The sequence below is a fragment of the Cheilinus undulatus genome, linkage group 7 (genome assembly GCF_018320785.1).
Source record: "Cheilinus undulatus linkage group 7, ASM1832078v1, whole genome shotgun sequence".
Classification (NCBI taxonomy): Eukaryota; Metazoa; Chordata; class Actinopteri; order Labriformes; family Labridae; genus Cheilinus; species Cheilinus undulatus.
Window position 1 is genome coordinate 51,337,301 of NC_054871.1, and position 15,546 is coordinate 51,352,846.

Here is a 15,546-nt window from a genome sequence, read left to right on the forward strand (position 1 = left end):
AGTGAGTTTTTTAGTTTAATATACATTTGAGACATACAAATATCAATCCAACAAGATGACCTTGTCTGATCATGCAGGGTTCCTTTTAAAAGCCAAACTGAAACCAAATCAAGAACTGTTGGGAAGCCAAAAGATCAGCTCTCCACATCTCTAAAACCAGACAGATTTCCCATCACAACAAGCGACATCAACAGTAGAAACACAAGAAAGATCAGAGTTTACTCAACCAAACTGGACTGATCCTAACTGGACCAAAACTGGACTGATCCTAACTGGACCAAAACTGGACTGATCTTAACTGGACTGATCCTAACTGGACCGAAACTGGACTGATCCTAACTGGACTGATCCTAACTGGACCAAAACTGGACTGATCTTAACTGGACTGATCCTAACTGGACTGATCCTAACTGGACCAAAACTGGACTGATCTTAACTAGACTGATCCTAATTGGACCAAAACTGGACTGATCCTAACTGGACCAAAACTAGACTGATCTTAACTGGACCAAAACTGGACTGATCCTAACTGGACCAAACTGGACTGAACCTAACTGGACCAAAACTGGACTGATCCTAACTGGACTGATCCAAACTTGACCAAAACTGGACTGATCCTAAGTGGACTGATCCAAACTGGACTGATCTAACCTGGACTGATCCAAACCCGACCAAAACTGGACTGATCCTAACTAGACTGATCCAAACTGGACTGATCTAACCTGGACTGATCCAAACCGGACCAAAACTGGACTGATCCTAACTGGACCAAAACTAGACTAATCTTAACTGGACCAAAACTGGACTGATCCTAACTGGACCAAACTGGACTGATCCTAACTGGACCAAAACTGGACTGATCCTAACTGGACTGATCCAAACTGGACCAAAACTGGACTGATCCAAACTGGACTGATCCAAACCGGACCAAAACTGGACTGATCCAAACTGGACTGATCCTAACTGGACTGCTTGGTAGAAATGTATCATACACGCCCGTCCAGACTTTAAACAGAGGCTTTATTCCGTGTCTGCTGACGCTTCGGTAAGCTTTTTGAACTTTTATTCTCAAGTCTGTCACTACTTTTGGGACTCAGAAGTAACTCAATGTTTTGGTTTTTTATTTGTTTGGTTTTGTTTTGTTTTTGCATTTTTTGACACTGCCTTAAATGCACAAAATTTTGACAATCAGATCTTGTTCCCATCCAGAGTTCTCCACTGTGACGTGACGTCGTCTGTAAACTAGGGCTGTGGTCAACCAAAGAAAATCTGGGTTGACCAAAATTACACCCACACACCTACCAATCAATTGGTCATGCAGGTAAAAAATAAATAAATAAATATCAGCTTAACCCATGACAGGCTGCCCTCTGCACTCTCTGGTAGTCTGAATTGCCTTCAAAATTAACATAAGTTTTATGAGGCACTACTAAGTATTTTTATCCTGATCTACTAAAATAGCAGCTGACTCGGAGTCGATCAGCGAGCACCTACCTATCTGTGATCACGGCATGATAACTCTGTGCCATCATAACCTACAAAATGTCCTCAGATAATTGTTTGTATTAATTTATAATGATATCTATTAACAGGATGACTTGTTCAAGTCCACACTGTGTCATTTATGATCATACATCAGACAGCATGCAGCTTCTGCATGCTCTTCCCTCTCCCTCCTGCTGCTTCTGGTAATCAGTCAGCTGCACAGCGTTTCGTTCTCACATGCATACGCGGCCAACGAACAGGAATCTTGGTTTGATGAGAGCATACTGACTAACCATCTGGCCAATCAAATGAAAGGTGTTAGCCCCACTCTAAACAACCCATCAATATCAAGTTTCAGCTGAGGATTTACAGAGTTGGGACCAAATTTAATGTGTAATATTCAGGTCTGTTTGTGCTGCTTGCTAGTGTTAGCATCTTTGCTAAATTTAAACTCTGCTGTCAACAGGTGAGAGTTATGTTCTACCTGGTATTTGAACACTTTTCTCCTAGGAGTAGAGACAGGCAGGCTTCATATTAAGTTTACATGACTTTTTTTTTGAGGTGGAGAACTGATAAAAACTTAGCCAGCACCTACTGGCTACCACTAACTTCATAATAGCACAAACTGATGCACTTCAATCTTTAACATCAAGATCGGTTATTGATGCAGATAGGTTTATCTTTATACTACTATCTCTAGCTCAAGTGCTCATAATAATCTTACTGTAATAATAATAATACTGGTTGCACTGGTATACTGGAAAATCCCTTCAATTTGTTAAGCAACAAGATCACACAATCTTGTTGCTTATTTTAAAACAACTGTAAAAGTTTGTTTCTCTCCACTTGTTACATGTTCGTATATTGAACATAATTAACTGGTTGAAAATCAATGATAAATCTAAAGCCAATCTTTATGATGGTGATATATTTCATGGATGTATTTGTGTTGTTTGTATTACTGAAGACATGAAAGTAAATGCGACTCGTTAATGCCTCCATACCTGATATTTAACCCTATGAAGTTGGTCCAGGAGAAGATGTAGTCTCCACTGAACACCATCCCGATGTATGTCACCAACACGTTCTGCAAAAACAGAACATAAACCTCAGCTGAGCTCTCTAAGTGTCTGAATATTTAACCTCAGACACTGCTGTTCTGCTGTTTACCTTGATGCAGCCGACGATGGTGGTGGTCAGAGCAGAGTTGTACTGTGTACATAACACAGTGGAGTACATGAGCACAAACCTGTAAAACAAGCACGTCGTCATATTATGCAAGCAGAAGTCAGATTTCTCAAGTTTTATTCAACATTAGTGCAACATAAGGACAAGAGTATCTGGGCATGTTGGAACTGAGTCCTAGTCCACACATAAGCAGTTTTTTTTTTTAACAAAAAAAAAGAGAAAAGGTTTTTCAGTGTTTTAGCTGCACAGATCCTCTTTCAGCCAGGTCTCAGCTCCCCAATGCTTGCCCAAAAAAAAAACAACTGGGCTTGTTTAAAGTTCTTGAAGATGTTTCTCCATAAGTCTGCTTCATTTCTCTGAAGGAGAACTGAAGAAATCTTCCAGAGGAGAGGCGAAACATGTACATGAACCTAAACCAAGTCTAGTTGCCTCTTTGCTTTGATCATGTCTCTCGTACACACACACACAAATCTTTTTCAGTCACTGAAGATGTACCTTTTGAAAGCTCCTTACATGGTGAAGAGTTTCAGAAACTGAGAGTAAAACCTGACACAAACTCTGGATGACTTTATCCCCTTTTTCTAGATCAAAATAGCCAAACCATTGTTTCCAGAAGATGCTATCAATAGCATCAATAGCAGTTCACCATTGTGTACATAAAGAGTATTGTGGCAGCATGGTAAAAGTCAATAACAACAGCTACAGTAGCGGGCAGCTGTGTTATAGTTTAGAGAAGGCATTTGACTGGGATTTTGGGTCTGACACTTTTAAAATGTGTTAGGAATTAGTTTAACAGACTTGCAATTTTTGTGCCAGCTACCAAGGAATCAGGATTTAATCATTTTGCTGGCTGATCCCTCTCATCTCTACCACATACAACACTCCAAAGACAACTCTGCCCCAAACGTTGATGGTTTTAAGAGACCTGCAGCCTGTTGCACTAGCTATGCATAAGTTCTGCCTTAAGTTCTGGTGTAAAGTCCACACTAAACCCTACGTTGAAAGTAGTTAAGTTCTAACTTAAGTTGTGTCATTGTTCAGTTGCACCACAGAGACGTAGGGTTGATTTCAACCAGTAGAGATTTATGTCCAAACTAACCAAAATATTGTCACAGATAGAACGTATTCTCTTACTTAAATCAATCACTGAAAAGCATTTTTTGACCCCATGTTTGCTACAGATGCTAACGGCTAAAAATAATGTTTGCTAACTACTAGATCATCAAACAGCATCCAGCGTGGATGAAAAATATGACAAGGCATTTTGCCTATGTGAGTAAAGTGAAGCCTACAGCCTAAACCCAGAGCCAGTATAAAATAACACTGACTTTGAGTGGTGAAATTGCTAATAACACGAGAATTTGTAACAGTGGACGGCGGAAATGATCTCCATTCGTGGAAATCAAGTGTTTCTGATCATGGAGAGCGCAGTGCTGACTCCAAATTTCTGGTAAAATCCTCAACTCCTCGTCAACCTCCGGGCTGTCGCGTCTTTTAGAGCTATCACTATGACAGCCATATTCTATGTAGGGCTTTACACCTAGTAGGGGTTAGGTGTAAGATGTAAGTTATAACTTAAGCCTACGTTGGAACTGTCACACCTTAAATGTTAGGAAAGTGTAAACTCTGTCGTAAGTAAGAACTTACGTTCAAATTAGGCTACTTTGAACTTGCGCACAGCTGGTGCCACCCATAGCTGGTTTGGGTTGATGGAACCATGTGAAGAATGGTCATTTTAGAGGACGAAGAGAAAATTTTCACGTCAAGGAAACAGTTGCTGTCTTTAAGTGAGCTGCTTCGCCCACAAAGTGAAGGACAGACTGTTACCATGGCATGCTCAACTCTGGTCTATAATAATAGGCCATAGCAGAGAGTAGAGTCTAGACCTGCCCGCTTCACAAAGTGTCCTGAGACAACTTTGGCTATGAACTGGCACTATACAGACAAAAAAGGATTGGTTGATGCTCTTCACATCATGTAACACTAAAATTTTGTGTTTTCAAGTGGACAACAATGTTTCTGAGAGTGCAACATATGTGGACGGTATTATTCTTGAAAACTGCCGCCTATGTGTGGATTTGGCCAAAATGTGTAATAAAGTGTTAATTGACTGTTGGTGAATTCATATACAACACACACAAGCTTTAGACATTAACTTACCCCATGATACATGAGAGGATGAACTGTGCGAGGAAAAACATGTCAGACCAACCCTCATACTCCACCGCCTGATGGGAGAAACACAAAATCAGAACACATCAACCCTGACAGAATAAACTGTCTGCTTGGTTTATGATTTTTTTAAATGACACGTCTGCTCAGGCATGAAGAAGAAAAGAAGAACACAGTTCAACCGAAGAGCTGCCAGACACAGGTGGGTCACAACAAAACTATAAGCTAAGATGTGATGCTCGTCCAAATAAAAACAGATGGATGCCTGTTTAGGTTAGCCTAACAAAGCAGAGATGGGTTTGCCAGACTCCTCTCTGTCATCAGGCAAATCCATCTTGAAAAACTACAATCCACACCATATGTGCAGCACCAAACACTGTTTGGACCAATCAGGATCATTTAAGGAGAACAAGGTGGTAGCTATGGGCGGGGTTTAGTTATACTAGCCATTTGTAATACTTGTTTCTGCGTGGTGATTTGCTCGGATATAGCTTTAGAGTAGCATCACTTTTACTACAACTGGACTACGTTTCTGTATTAAATAAAGAAAAAAATAACACCAAAAGTTTTTCAGTATGTTATGATGTTTTATCTCTTCTGCAGCCTGGCATCAGCATCAGTATGTGATAGGTAAAAGGGGGGAAAGGGTCAGTTGTTGTGTGAGTGGTTGTATATGACGGCTGCTAGTGGAGGGATTAGCTCGGATTTGGCCACAGTGGCAGTTTGGTCAGAGCTGGAGAACGTGTCTTTTTTAAAACAAGGGCAGAGAGAAACACTGAAAGCTTTTTGTGACAGAAAAGATGTTGTCACTCCTCTACCGGTCTGCTTAAGCATTGGTGTGCGATCGTGATGGGTGGGGTCTGCTGGTGTATCCAATGGCAGTTGCTGCAGAAGCTGTTAGCTCGGGCGCAACTGTAGAAAAGTGGCAGTTTAATCAGAACACGTTTCTTTTTAAAACAAGAGCATAAGGCCACACCGATAGCTTGGCAGAGAAGATTTTGACTGGCCTTGATATCAATTTTACTCACATAAAAAGCTCCACCTTTAACCATCTATGGCAGTGATAGCCTGTCAGCTCAAGAGCTGCACAAGCGTTTAAACAGAAGTTTCCTTTGTTGCTCTGATTGGCCCACCATGAATGTGATAGACAGAACGTTGCTCTGAGATTTTTTTTTTAAGTCTGCCCTTCCCAAATGCTTTCTATGGGAGGATTCCCAGATGAATATAAAATATATCCATGCAATGAATACAGGAAACAGCCAGTCTGGTGTGTCAGGTTCTGTTTTGGTACTACAGCAACAACAATAAATGCCCATAAATAATTACCATAAATGCAGACAAACTCCTAAAGTGTACAAATGCACAATGGGGAGTCTAATTTTACTAGTTTTTCACTGCAGTTAAAACTTCAAGTAGAACAGCTAAGACCTTTAGTCTTACAATTAAGACTTATTAACACTTTTTAAAAAGCCTTAATTCTCACTAAATTGACCCTGCAATTACCCTGTCCCAGACAGCAGGACTACATTAGCCCTGAATTTAGGCTCTCGGCTGTGACTATTGAAGTCAACAGTCAGGGAAAATGTGGGCGGTAACTGTTCAGCTCTGTGGTAATGGTACCACAAACACCACGGAGCACCAGATCAGCAAGGAGAAACATTTAAAACTTGAATTACTCGGCATTTTCAACTTGTAGAGGGCACTGCAAATTTTTTATACAATACAGAATTTCAATACTGTGTGCTAAATGTTAAGATATGATCTGACCAATAGTACTACTACATATCCATATACAGAGGTTTACATCAGAGGGTGAAGTAACTCCTCAATGAGCTAAGTTAATCGTTTCTGCTGAGGATATTTAACCAGCCATGGTTGTCATCGTTTCTGCTGAGGATATTTAACCAGCTGAGGTTGCAGCTTCTGCTGTAATAACCCTGCTAGGTGTATAAAGGCAGCTCTGTGTCTCTGTGGCTGCTGGGCCCCAGCTGGGCAAACTGGAGGGTCTTTGCCAACACATTAACAAACACAGAGCTCACACTCTCAGCACTCATACACGCTGCTTACACATGTGTGCAGTCACTACTGAGGATGTCAACATGTTCAATACTGACAGTTTTGGATGCCAAATGGTTCAAAAAGTACAGTATCTGCTTCTTTTAATGATTGAAGCATTGACAAGTACCAGGGCTTTAAAAAGTATACTTGGCTTCAGTCAGATTTTAACCCAAAGAGAGAGGGAGAGCAGATGTCTAAGAAATGTTGGCACCAATACGTTGGCAATGTTTCGGTACCTTGAAGTCGCCAATATTCAGTATTGGTGCTATTTTGACAGCACACCCTCTTTCTCTCTGACTTGTGGCAGTTCCAGGTAAAAAATACATGATTGAAGATGTAGATTTTTAAAGCCTTGGTCAAAAACACAGAGACTGTGTCCTTTAAAACGTATGGGATCAAAGAATATTGAAGTTCAAAAGTTTGATAACCCCAGGGTGGAGGAGACTAGAGCAACAATCAGACCGATTGATCGGCGGGCGGATTAATCAGGCCGATTATAGTGTATCACAGATTAATCAACATCGGCCAATAGGTAGCCGATGAATTAACTTTCTTGCTGCGCGGGGATTCTGTCTGTGTGTCCCTGCTGAACTCAACCCGAGTGTCTGACAGAAGCAAGTGCAGCAGCAGCTCTCCCCCACTCAGTGTTGACAACATAGCGACTTTGTTGCTGTATTTAGCGAGTTTTCAGACCCGCTCTAGCAACTCTTTTTCAAAAAAGCGACAAATCTAGCGACTTTTTCTAGTGTTATTGGAGAGTTTTGGAGACTCTGACGTGAAAGCACGCATCGTAGTTGCTCTTCTCACTGACCAGCAGGTGCTGCTGTGGGCCCCTCCCCGTCACTAAGCACTCACAGGCAGCCCAGTCCTCGCACAGCAGTTCCTGCTGGAGTTGCACTCAGTGGGATTGTGTTTTGCTGTTTGTGTGTGCCACACGTGTCAACTCCGGTTCCTGCGGGTGCAGCTTTCACACAGGGCGCAAGTTTTCTGCGTGTCAGCCGCATCTTCCTGCTCTCAAAGCCCTGCCCTTTTCTTTGTTTGTTTGTTTACTTTGACAGGGACAATGTACGGCTACTTAGCTGTACCAGAGTTAGCTATTAGCTAATTTACATCCGTCGTCCCTGGCCAGGAGACAGAGACAGAGTCTCTGTTAAAAGCAAACGATTCTCTATAAAATTACTGCACAACAATACATAAAACAGCAACAACACTAAACATGAAAAAGCAAAAAAGCATTACATTATATAAAATAGCTACACCACAATACCACAACCACCTGCATGTTAATATTAACAATAATATTAAAACATTGTAAAGCTAAGAGCACTACATTTTAAAGAAAAACATAAGTTTTACCTCAATAAACCCCCCCCTAAAAATGACTTGATTCAGTGTACAGTGGAAGTTTGTCGGGAACTTTTTAAAATAAAAGCATTCTGTACAAGTGAACGGGGTTTCTCCATAGAAATGCTTAACCGTACTTTTACTTTGAAAAGCACAAACCAGAAAGGCATTCATACGGTGTTTATCTTTCCTGTGACATATTCTACCAGAGTGGAGACAGAAAGTTTCACTAATAGTAGATCTTTAGAGAACAACTTTGTAAAACAGGCACATTTAAGCTTGTGGCCTTCCTCAGGGTTATCAAGAAACACGTTGTAAACATTTTCTATGTGCATATTTGCCACAACAATGTAAATATGGCTCTCCATTTATCATTTTCCTGTCTAATATGGTCCACAGCCACAATATAAGACTATTATACAGCATTTTAACATCTTTGTGAAATAAACAAAGATAAATGCAACTGTTAAAATCACATGTTCACGATTGTGTTCATGTACAGTATATATCCTGTGTATATCAATGTTCTTATTTCATATATCTGCTTTTTTAGCCCCCAATATTGGTATCGGACCCAAAAATCCCATATCAGTCAGGCTCTAGAAGAGACCCCTGAAATTTCAAACAGGAAACAGAATAATTAGCAGCAGTATCTAGCAAACATGTTTTTCTGATTTTTGTCACAATTTTCCACACAAAACTTCATCTGCACTTACTAAATACTTAATAAACATGATGATGTATGGCTCCTAGTTAATTTAAGTTTGATGTGCTCATGTTATTGTGGTGAATAGAAACTGAACATCAGGGTCGAACTTCTTACCTTCTGCACATCTCCGGTTGCATGAGCCAGCAGCAGAGTAGGAAGGATCATAAATAATGCATTATAATACAACAATCCATATTTGCCCAGCTCCTTAATGAGAGAGAAACAGATGGACAGGAAGGGACAGAAATATGAAACGTAAGCAGAGCCAGAACACAGAGAGTTATTCACTCAGACTCTTCGTATATTCTTCTCTAACATTCAGATGTCATGCAAGGCCACTATTCATGGGACTACCTGGAAACTGTGAGCTGCTGCTGCTGCTGCACGTGCCTCCAGCTTTCATCCCTCACACACATTTATAAACACACACACTTCTCTGTCTGCATGTGAGGAGCTCGCAGACATCCCAGACTAAATGTAGACTCAGTTCTGCCTTGGCTGTAATGTGAGCTCTGAGCTCATGAGGCAGGAAAAGACGACTAAAAGGAGCTACTCGCTCTGACTAACTGCTGAAAATGAAGCAGAAATAAACTGGGATAATAACAGATTTAAAAGCTGAGATACAATCGAGTTCAGGGGTAATAAAAAGCACCAAGTCATAGTGTTTATATACACAGAGCTCTTTATGGTGGGGCAAAGCTGAAGGACAAGTGTGGTCCTTGACATTCACCAACATCAGCTCATTGCCAAAAACAGCTCCAGCTCAACAATGCTCACTATTCATCCACCAGCCTACTGCCACATACCTTTGCATCTAATTTTTGTTTCACATATGCTCCGTTTGCAGCAGTCAGGACATCGTTCATGAGGATGAACACGTAGCCTTGCAGGTCAAAGGATAAGTCAGCACTGTAAAGAGGAGAAAAAAAAACAAAGTTAAGCTTTTGACCTGCAGCACATTTTTATTTTTTTGCATACAAACAGAAAAAGGTAGAAAAAACTGAACAGAACAAGAAATACAAAACATGCAGTGCATGAAAAGAAGGTAGAGATAGTAACTAAAGAAATGTGCAGCAGGAGTGCAGTTTGATTCTCATCTTTTGATTAGAAATCATTTTTTATTATCAAGAGATCATTCTTTATACACAGGCCTGCTCATTATTAATAGAGAAATACATTTTTGAATTACTAGGTTAATTTAATGGATATATTAACATATTTATACCCATTTTTCAAACATTAACATTTCCCAGCCAACTTGAACACATCATCATACAAGCATAAATTAGCTTGGTAAGTATGCTAATTCGCATCTACTCTGCCAATTTCAACATAGACTTCAGCACTGGATGACTTTTCTAACCCATGGGACCTACTACAAGGTTTAGGAGAACTTTTCACAGCCCATCTTAGCGGATAAAGAGGTTAGAGCCGTGTGAAATCTGGGGATAACTTTACCTATGACGCAGCTGCAGACATGATGGAGTCCCCTCTCCCCCTCCTCCAAGGCTGACAGCTGAAGGTACCGCATTTAGAATTGATTTGATTCACAAAACCAGAGCACCATTGTTATAATAGAAAGATCTTGAATAATGGGAAATTCGTAACCGGCTGGTGAGACTTTTTGTTGTTTGTCCTTGTCACAGTGACGTTCTTGTTTAAGAGATGCCTTTGCAAATGCTTTGATTGGTCCGCTGGATGACGTGCAGGACACTTAGAAGTCTGTAAATTACACATTTGAGTAAGCTCTCTGCCTTGCTTGGGTAGTGGCCAGGTTACTGCTATTCTCATGCTGGTAGACATTACTTCAGATAATATGGAACAATTATATAACATTACAAGGAAAGGTGACAGTCATCCTGAAAAGTTTGATAAAATCTGCCACTAAATCCATCCTCCCCTGGTGTTTTACCATTTTAATTCATTTAACCACAAGACATTTGATTTGACTAGTAAAAACTGACCTATCTATGCTTTAAAAAAACATACAGGAGCCTGGCAGCTCTGCTCCACTAAACTTAAAAGAGGATATCAGGCAGCATGTTCTTCCTTCTCACAGTTACACTCGTGTAGGATGTGGATTTACTTTGAACAGCAATCTGTAGGCTAATAGCAAACACTAACCTCAGTCATCAAAGTAAAAGTAAATTCACTAAATTAAGTGGTGGATTTTAATCCTTAAGCTTACATAGTCTTAAAGGCCATGTTCCAGGATTATTAAGCGTTTGTAAATACCCCTGTAAATGCCATTTCCATAAAGTTAAATACCAGTAATGTGAGTGTGGGGCTGCAGGGTTTCAGGGGTTAATTACAACATGTCCGTAATGATCGCTCAGACAATAAAACAGCAGCGAGGGCGTTTATCAGGGCCGGACCAGCCTTTGTAGTGAGGGTAATTCAGGTCTGGTTTACAGCAGGGGACACCTGGATGCAGCAGGACTTACCTGGCAGCTATGAACGCCCCGAGGATCATCGTAAACACTGTCAGCTGCACCGGCCGAGAGAACTTCTTCCTGTCAGAGGTCAGAGAACAGCAGAGCAATGAAACTCAAGCCAGCTGCTAATAAAAGCTCAAAGAAAATGGCTTAAAGAAAAACGGCTCAGTGTCCCAGTTCAGTGACAAGGAAAACTGGGTTAGCTCTGATGTAGGCCAGGGTGATTATCAATCATCAAAGGTGTTTTATGATCATGAACTTTCAACTAATTTAATACATTAGGATGCATCAAACAACCTGTGACAGAGCAGAAGCAGCTCACCAGTCCAACAACTACACGCCCACTTCCCAAAGCTTTGTCTTACTTCCTGGTTTGATATGTTGGTGATACTGACGAGCTTTTCAAGACCAAACTGCCATCATACTCAAAATATCAGCAACTACTGTCAAAAATGGTGACATGCAGATGTAGATGCAGCTCAGTTGGCAGCCCCCTCACTGACCATCAAAAACATTTGGACAGCCCTGGGCAGTAACCTCAATGGACAGAGCAGACTGTGAGCCTTAGGGTGCACTCCTACTAGGTAATGTGTACCGTGTCCAAGCATGCTTGAGCCCAAAAGTCTAGTTTGTTTGATCAGTGTGAGTGCTCTGAATCGTGCTCAGGCACAGTACACTTCCATAGCCACGGCACAGATGAAGGAGGTGGACCATAGCATGGTTAAGTTACTTGTTGACGTGCACAACCAAAATGAGTCAAAAGATAAGTAAAGTTACAGTCTCGATGCCTGTTTTTTTCTCCATTGTGCTGACTCAGAGGGGCTGTCCACAGAGGCAAGTTTAGGAGTATTTGCAGAAGTATTTTATCACCTACTGTTTCGCCTCCATGTGTAAAACCAAATGCATTTTTCCTGAAATGATTACATCATAGCCCACTTAAGTCACATGCATGAGCCCAGCTATCAACAATAATAATGAGCGATTACATGACTGCAGAAGCTACTGAGCTTAATGACCCTTCTCAGTCACAATGCCGTCATCGTAGAAGCTGGAGGCAAAAAAAAAGGCTCAGAAATATTAGTAAACACGGGGTGTTAGTCATGTAGTGGACTTAAACTGTCATTATGCTGTTGTTAATTTTACGTCAAGGTGTTTCTGATTCCTGTCAGTTAAATTAAATAAGTAAATAAACATCTGTGGCAGTTATACAGCACCACTTACATGCATATAAACTATGGCATTATTAGTTGTTTTGAATAGTTTCGTGCTTATGCAGACATTTCTTGATACGATGCTGTGTTTACAGAAAACATTTCTGCAAAGAAACTGAAATAGATTGTTTCTGTCACCGCGTGAACGTCAAGGCCTGAAAGTGTGCTTATGGGACACTGCATGTCACATTACAATGTGATGACGAATCTGAAATCAGGTCTGGTTGTGATTGCAGACCAGCAGGGGACCACAGGGGGGATTGTACTTTAGGACAAAAGCAACTGTACTACATATGAGTGTGTCCCAAATAATCAGGAAGACATTCTAGTGTAAAGTTGAAATTTATTGGAAACAATTGGTGTTGCAATATTTTTTCTTTTTCAATTTAAACCTAGCACAAAAAGAAAGGGAATTTTTGTTTGGTAGATTCTTTTTTTGTTGTTACAATTGACAATAAATCTAAAAGCCTGTTTATTTCTCGTTCAAATGGTGCAACATTTGTAAGGACATGCATCTGTGGGATGAGCAGCAGAGCTGAGTTTGTGGGTTGTGCCCATGAAAAACAGCTTATTTTGCTGTTAAACACTCCCCTACTGGCCTTGTTTAACTGAGCGTCTGCCTGGATTGTCATGCTGGTGTATCTGTGGCTGCAGCAGCATCACCTTTAGCCTGAATGTTTATAAATACATGAGACACAGACTCTGACACCTCAGTGCTCAGTTGTCTGACTACTGAAGGTGATATTAGAGCATCTTTAATGCAGCCTAGTTACAAAAATTTTAAAAATGTGCCGTTTTGGTTTCCATCCATCAACACAAAAGTGACTGTAAGACGTGCTTCAAATCACCAAACTAATATTGCATGTGCTGTCAAGTTGCACATGCACACATCATAATTGCACTATAGCCTTAAAAGTTTGTTAATTATAGTTAAAATGAATTATAATAAAGCCTACATTGTCTGGATTTTTAGACCTAAAATCCTCTTAATTCTGTTAGCATCATTAAATTATACATATGAATCATATTTGACATCACAGAGCCCACCCTACAGTGATGTAAAATCTTACTTGAGCAGGAATCCTTCAGCCAGCATTGTGAAGAGGATGGAGAACCTCCTGAGGACTGTAAACATGGGCAGACTGGAGGGAGAGGACAGAAAATCACATCATTAGCAGGCGTGCCCAATGAGCTCATATTCAAACCTCATTTTCAATCATCATTAAAGTAAAACAGCTCACAGATGAGGACTTACTTCAGCCTCTTTGTCCCAAACAGACCAGTGATTTGATTTCCCACATAGAGGAGAGGTAGAGGGAACGTCTGCAGGACAAACAACACAGACGTTTAACAAAAAACATCCAGACAAAGAAAGTTTGACAAAACCTGAAACAAAACTCAGACAGAACATAAAGGTTGATATCAACTTTCAGTGGCTTTACTTTCTCAGGTATCTGAGTCTTTGTTGTGTTTATTTAACATGCTATCTGACTCTTTTAGCACAAAAAAGAACATCCATGGGTCACCTACTTCTTACAGGGTGTTAAAATGAAGAGCAGTAAAGAACAATCAAGAGTTACAATGCTCTAAATAAGGCAAAAAGAATGCTGAAAAGAATTATCTGCAGTATTTTCATTTCAACACTTCATCCTCTTACAGTGCTTTACCTTATTGAAATTTAACAGCTCTTAAACATAACTAAGGTTGCTCAAGAACAACATTCAATCAGAGTTTCCTTGAAGAACAGTACATAAAAATCACTGAAATTTAACCAAAAACCATACAGCAAATATTTATTACATGGTAGAGCTGTCACAACACCAGATTTTTAACATGAACACAGTTCTAGTAATATCAATCAACAACAAGACTACTGTACCAAGGGAACAAAAGAGATATCTCAGGCACCAAAGTCGGTATTGTAAAATTGAGTATTGTAAAGAGTTTTTTAGCGTCTATCTAAACAGAAAAAAGTAACTGTCTTCCTGCGTGCAGATTTCCATTTAGTTCAACAGTTTCCATGCAGCTGTGTCGCTCTTTCAGCAACTTTTCACTGTATGGAATTCGCATATCTACAAGCTTAAATATGTTGATTGATGTCTCTGCCTGCAGTGATTGTTCTGAGATAGACTCAGTGTAAAAAACAGCAACAACCCCTACTGGCCTGGTCTGTGTCATAATTAGGGCTGACCAATTCTGGGAAAAAAAACATCTAAGGGCAGTAGGACTTTCTGCAAACTATTCTAAAAAAATGACACTTCCATCTCTGCTTCAAAAAGTTTGTATTAAACTGGTATTTTGACACACATTTCATACTGGGACAAACTGCTATTTAATATAAATTTCAATAAATTGTTCAGCGTCAGTCATTCAATAATCCTGCATGTTCTGAGCAGAAATAGATGGGGTGACAGCATCAGCTGCATGATAATGCCAGAAGCAAACAGCTAGTGTTTTCAGGCTTTGTACTGGTATACTGGTTGTATCAGCATATAGGACACAGCCAACCTTTTAGATGAAGAGAGAAACATTTAAGTGCATCTTATACACCTGATTTTATGGTAAATTTTTTGTCCTTGATTACCAGGAGAAAAAGAACAAGAAGAACGAAAGACAGAGGGTACTTTGGCAAAGTCTTCTTGGGTTCCTATAGAGGTCTATGGAAACCCCAGATTTGATTATTCTTGTTTAACTGCAGGCAAAATTGCCAAAAATATGACTGAAGGTGTGTACTTTACTTTAAAGTTCTTAAATACTATATCAACCCCTAAAATAAAAGCTGGAAAATTAACACATAGCATCATGGAGTACCAAGTTATCCACAATGTTGAATCCTTACACCAGATTGAGGTCCTAAAAAGATCTCTGAATGTGTTGTTTTGGAGGAAAACTTAAATCATTTTGCAAATTTAACAATGAAGACACAATCAGAAAATTGTCACAT

The 15,546-nt window shown here is 40.1% G+C and overlaps 1 protein-coding gene across 1 annotated transcript in view; it reads right to left on the minus strand.

Moving 5' to 3' along the window:
• LOC121512659 (UDP-N-acetylglucosamine/UDP-glucose/GDP-mannose transporter-like) overlaps positions 1-15,546 on the minus strand; it is a 32,870-nt gene that overhangs the window by 6,791 nt on the left and 10,533 nt on the right. Inside the window, exons 4-11 of the mRNA XM_041792038.1 lie at positions 13,858-13,925; positions 13,673-13,744; positions 11,401-11,469; positions 9,763-9,865; positions 9,071-9,163; positions 4,834-4,901; positions 2,656-2,734; positions 2,490-2,572 (exon numbers count right to left, since the gene is read on the minus strand). Coding sequence (XP_041647972.1) covers positions 2,490-2,572; positions 2,656-2,734; positions 4,834-4,901; positions 9,071-9,163; positions 9,763-9,865; positions 11,401-11,469; positions 13,673-13,744; positions 13,858-13,925 — 635 coding nt within the window. The remainder of the gene's footprint in view (positions 1-2,489; positions 2,573-2,655; positions 2,735-4,833; positions 4,902-9,070; positions 9,164-9,762; positions 9,866-11,400; positions 11,470-13,672; positions 13,745-13,857; positions 13,926-15,546) is intronic.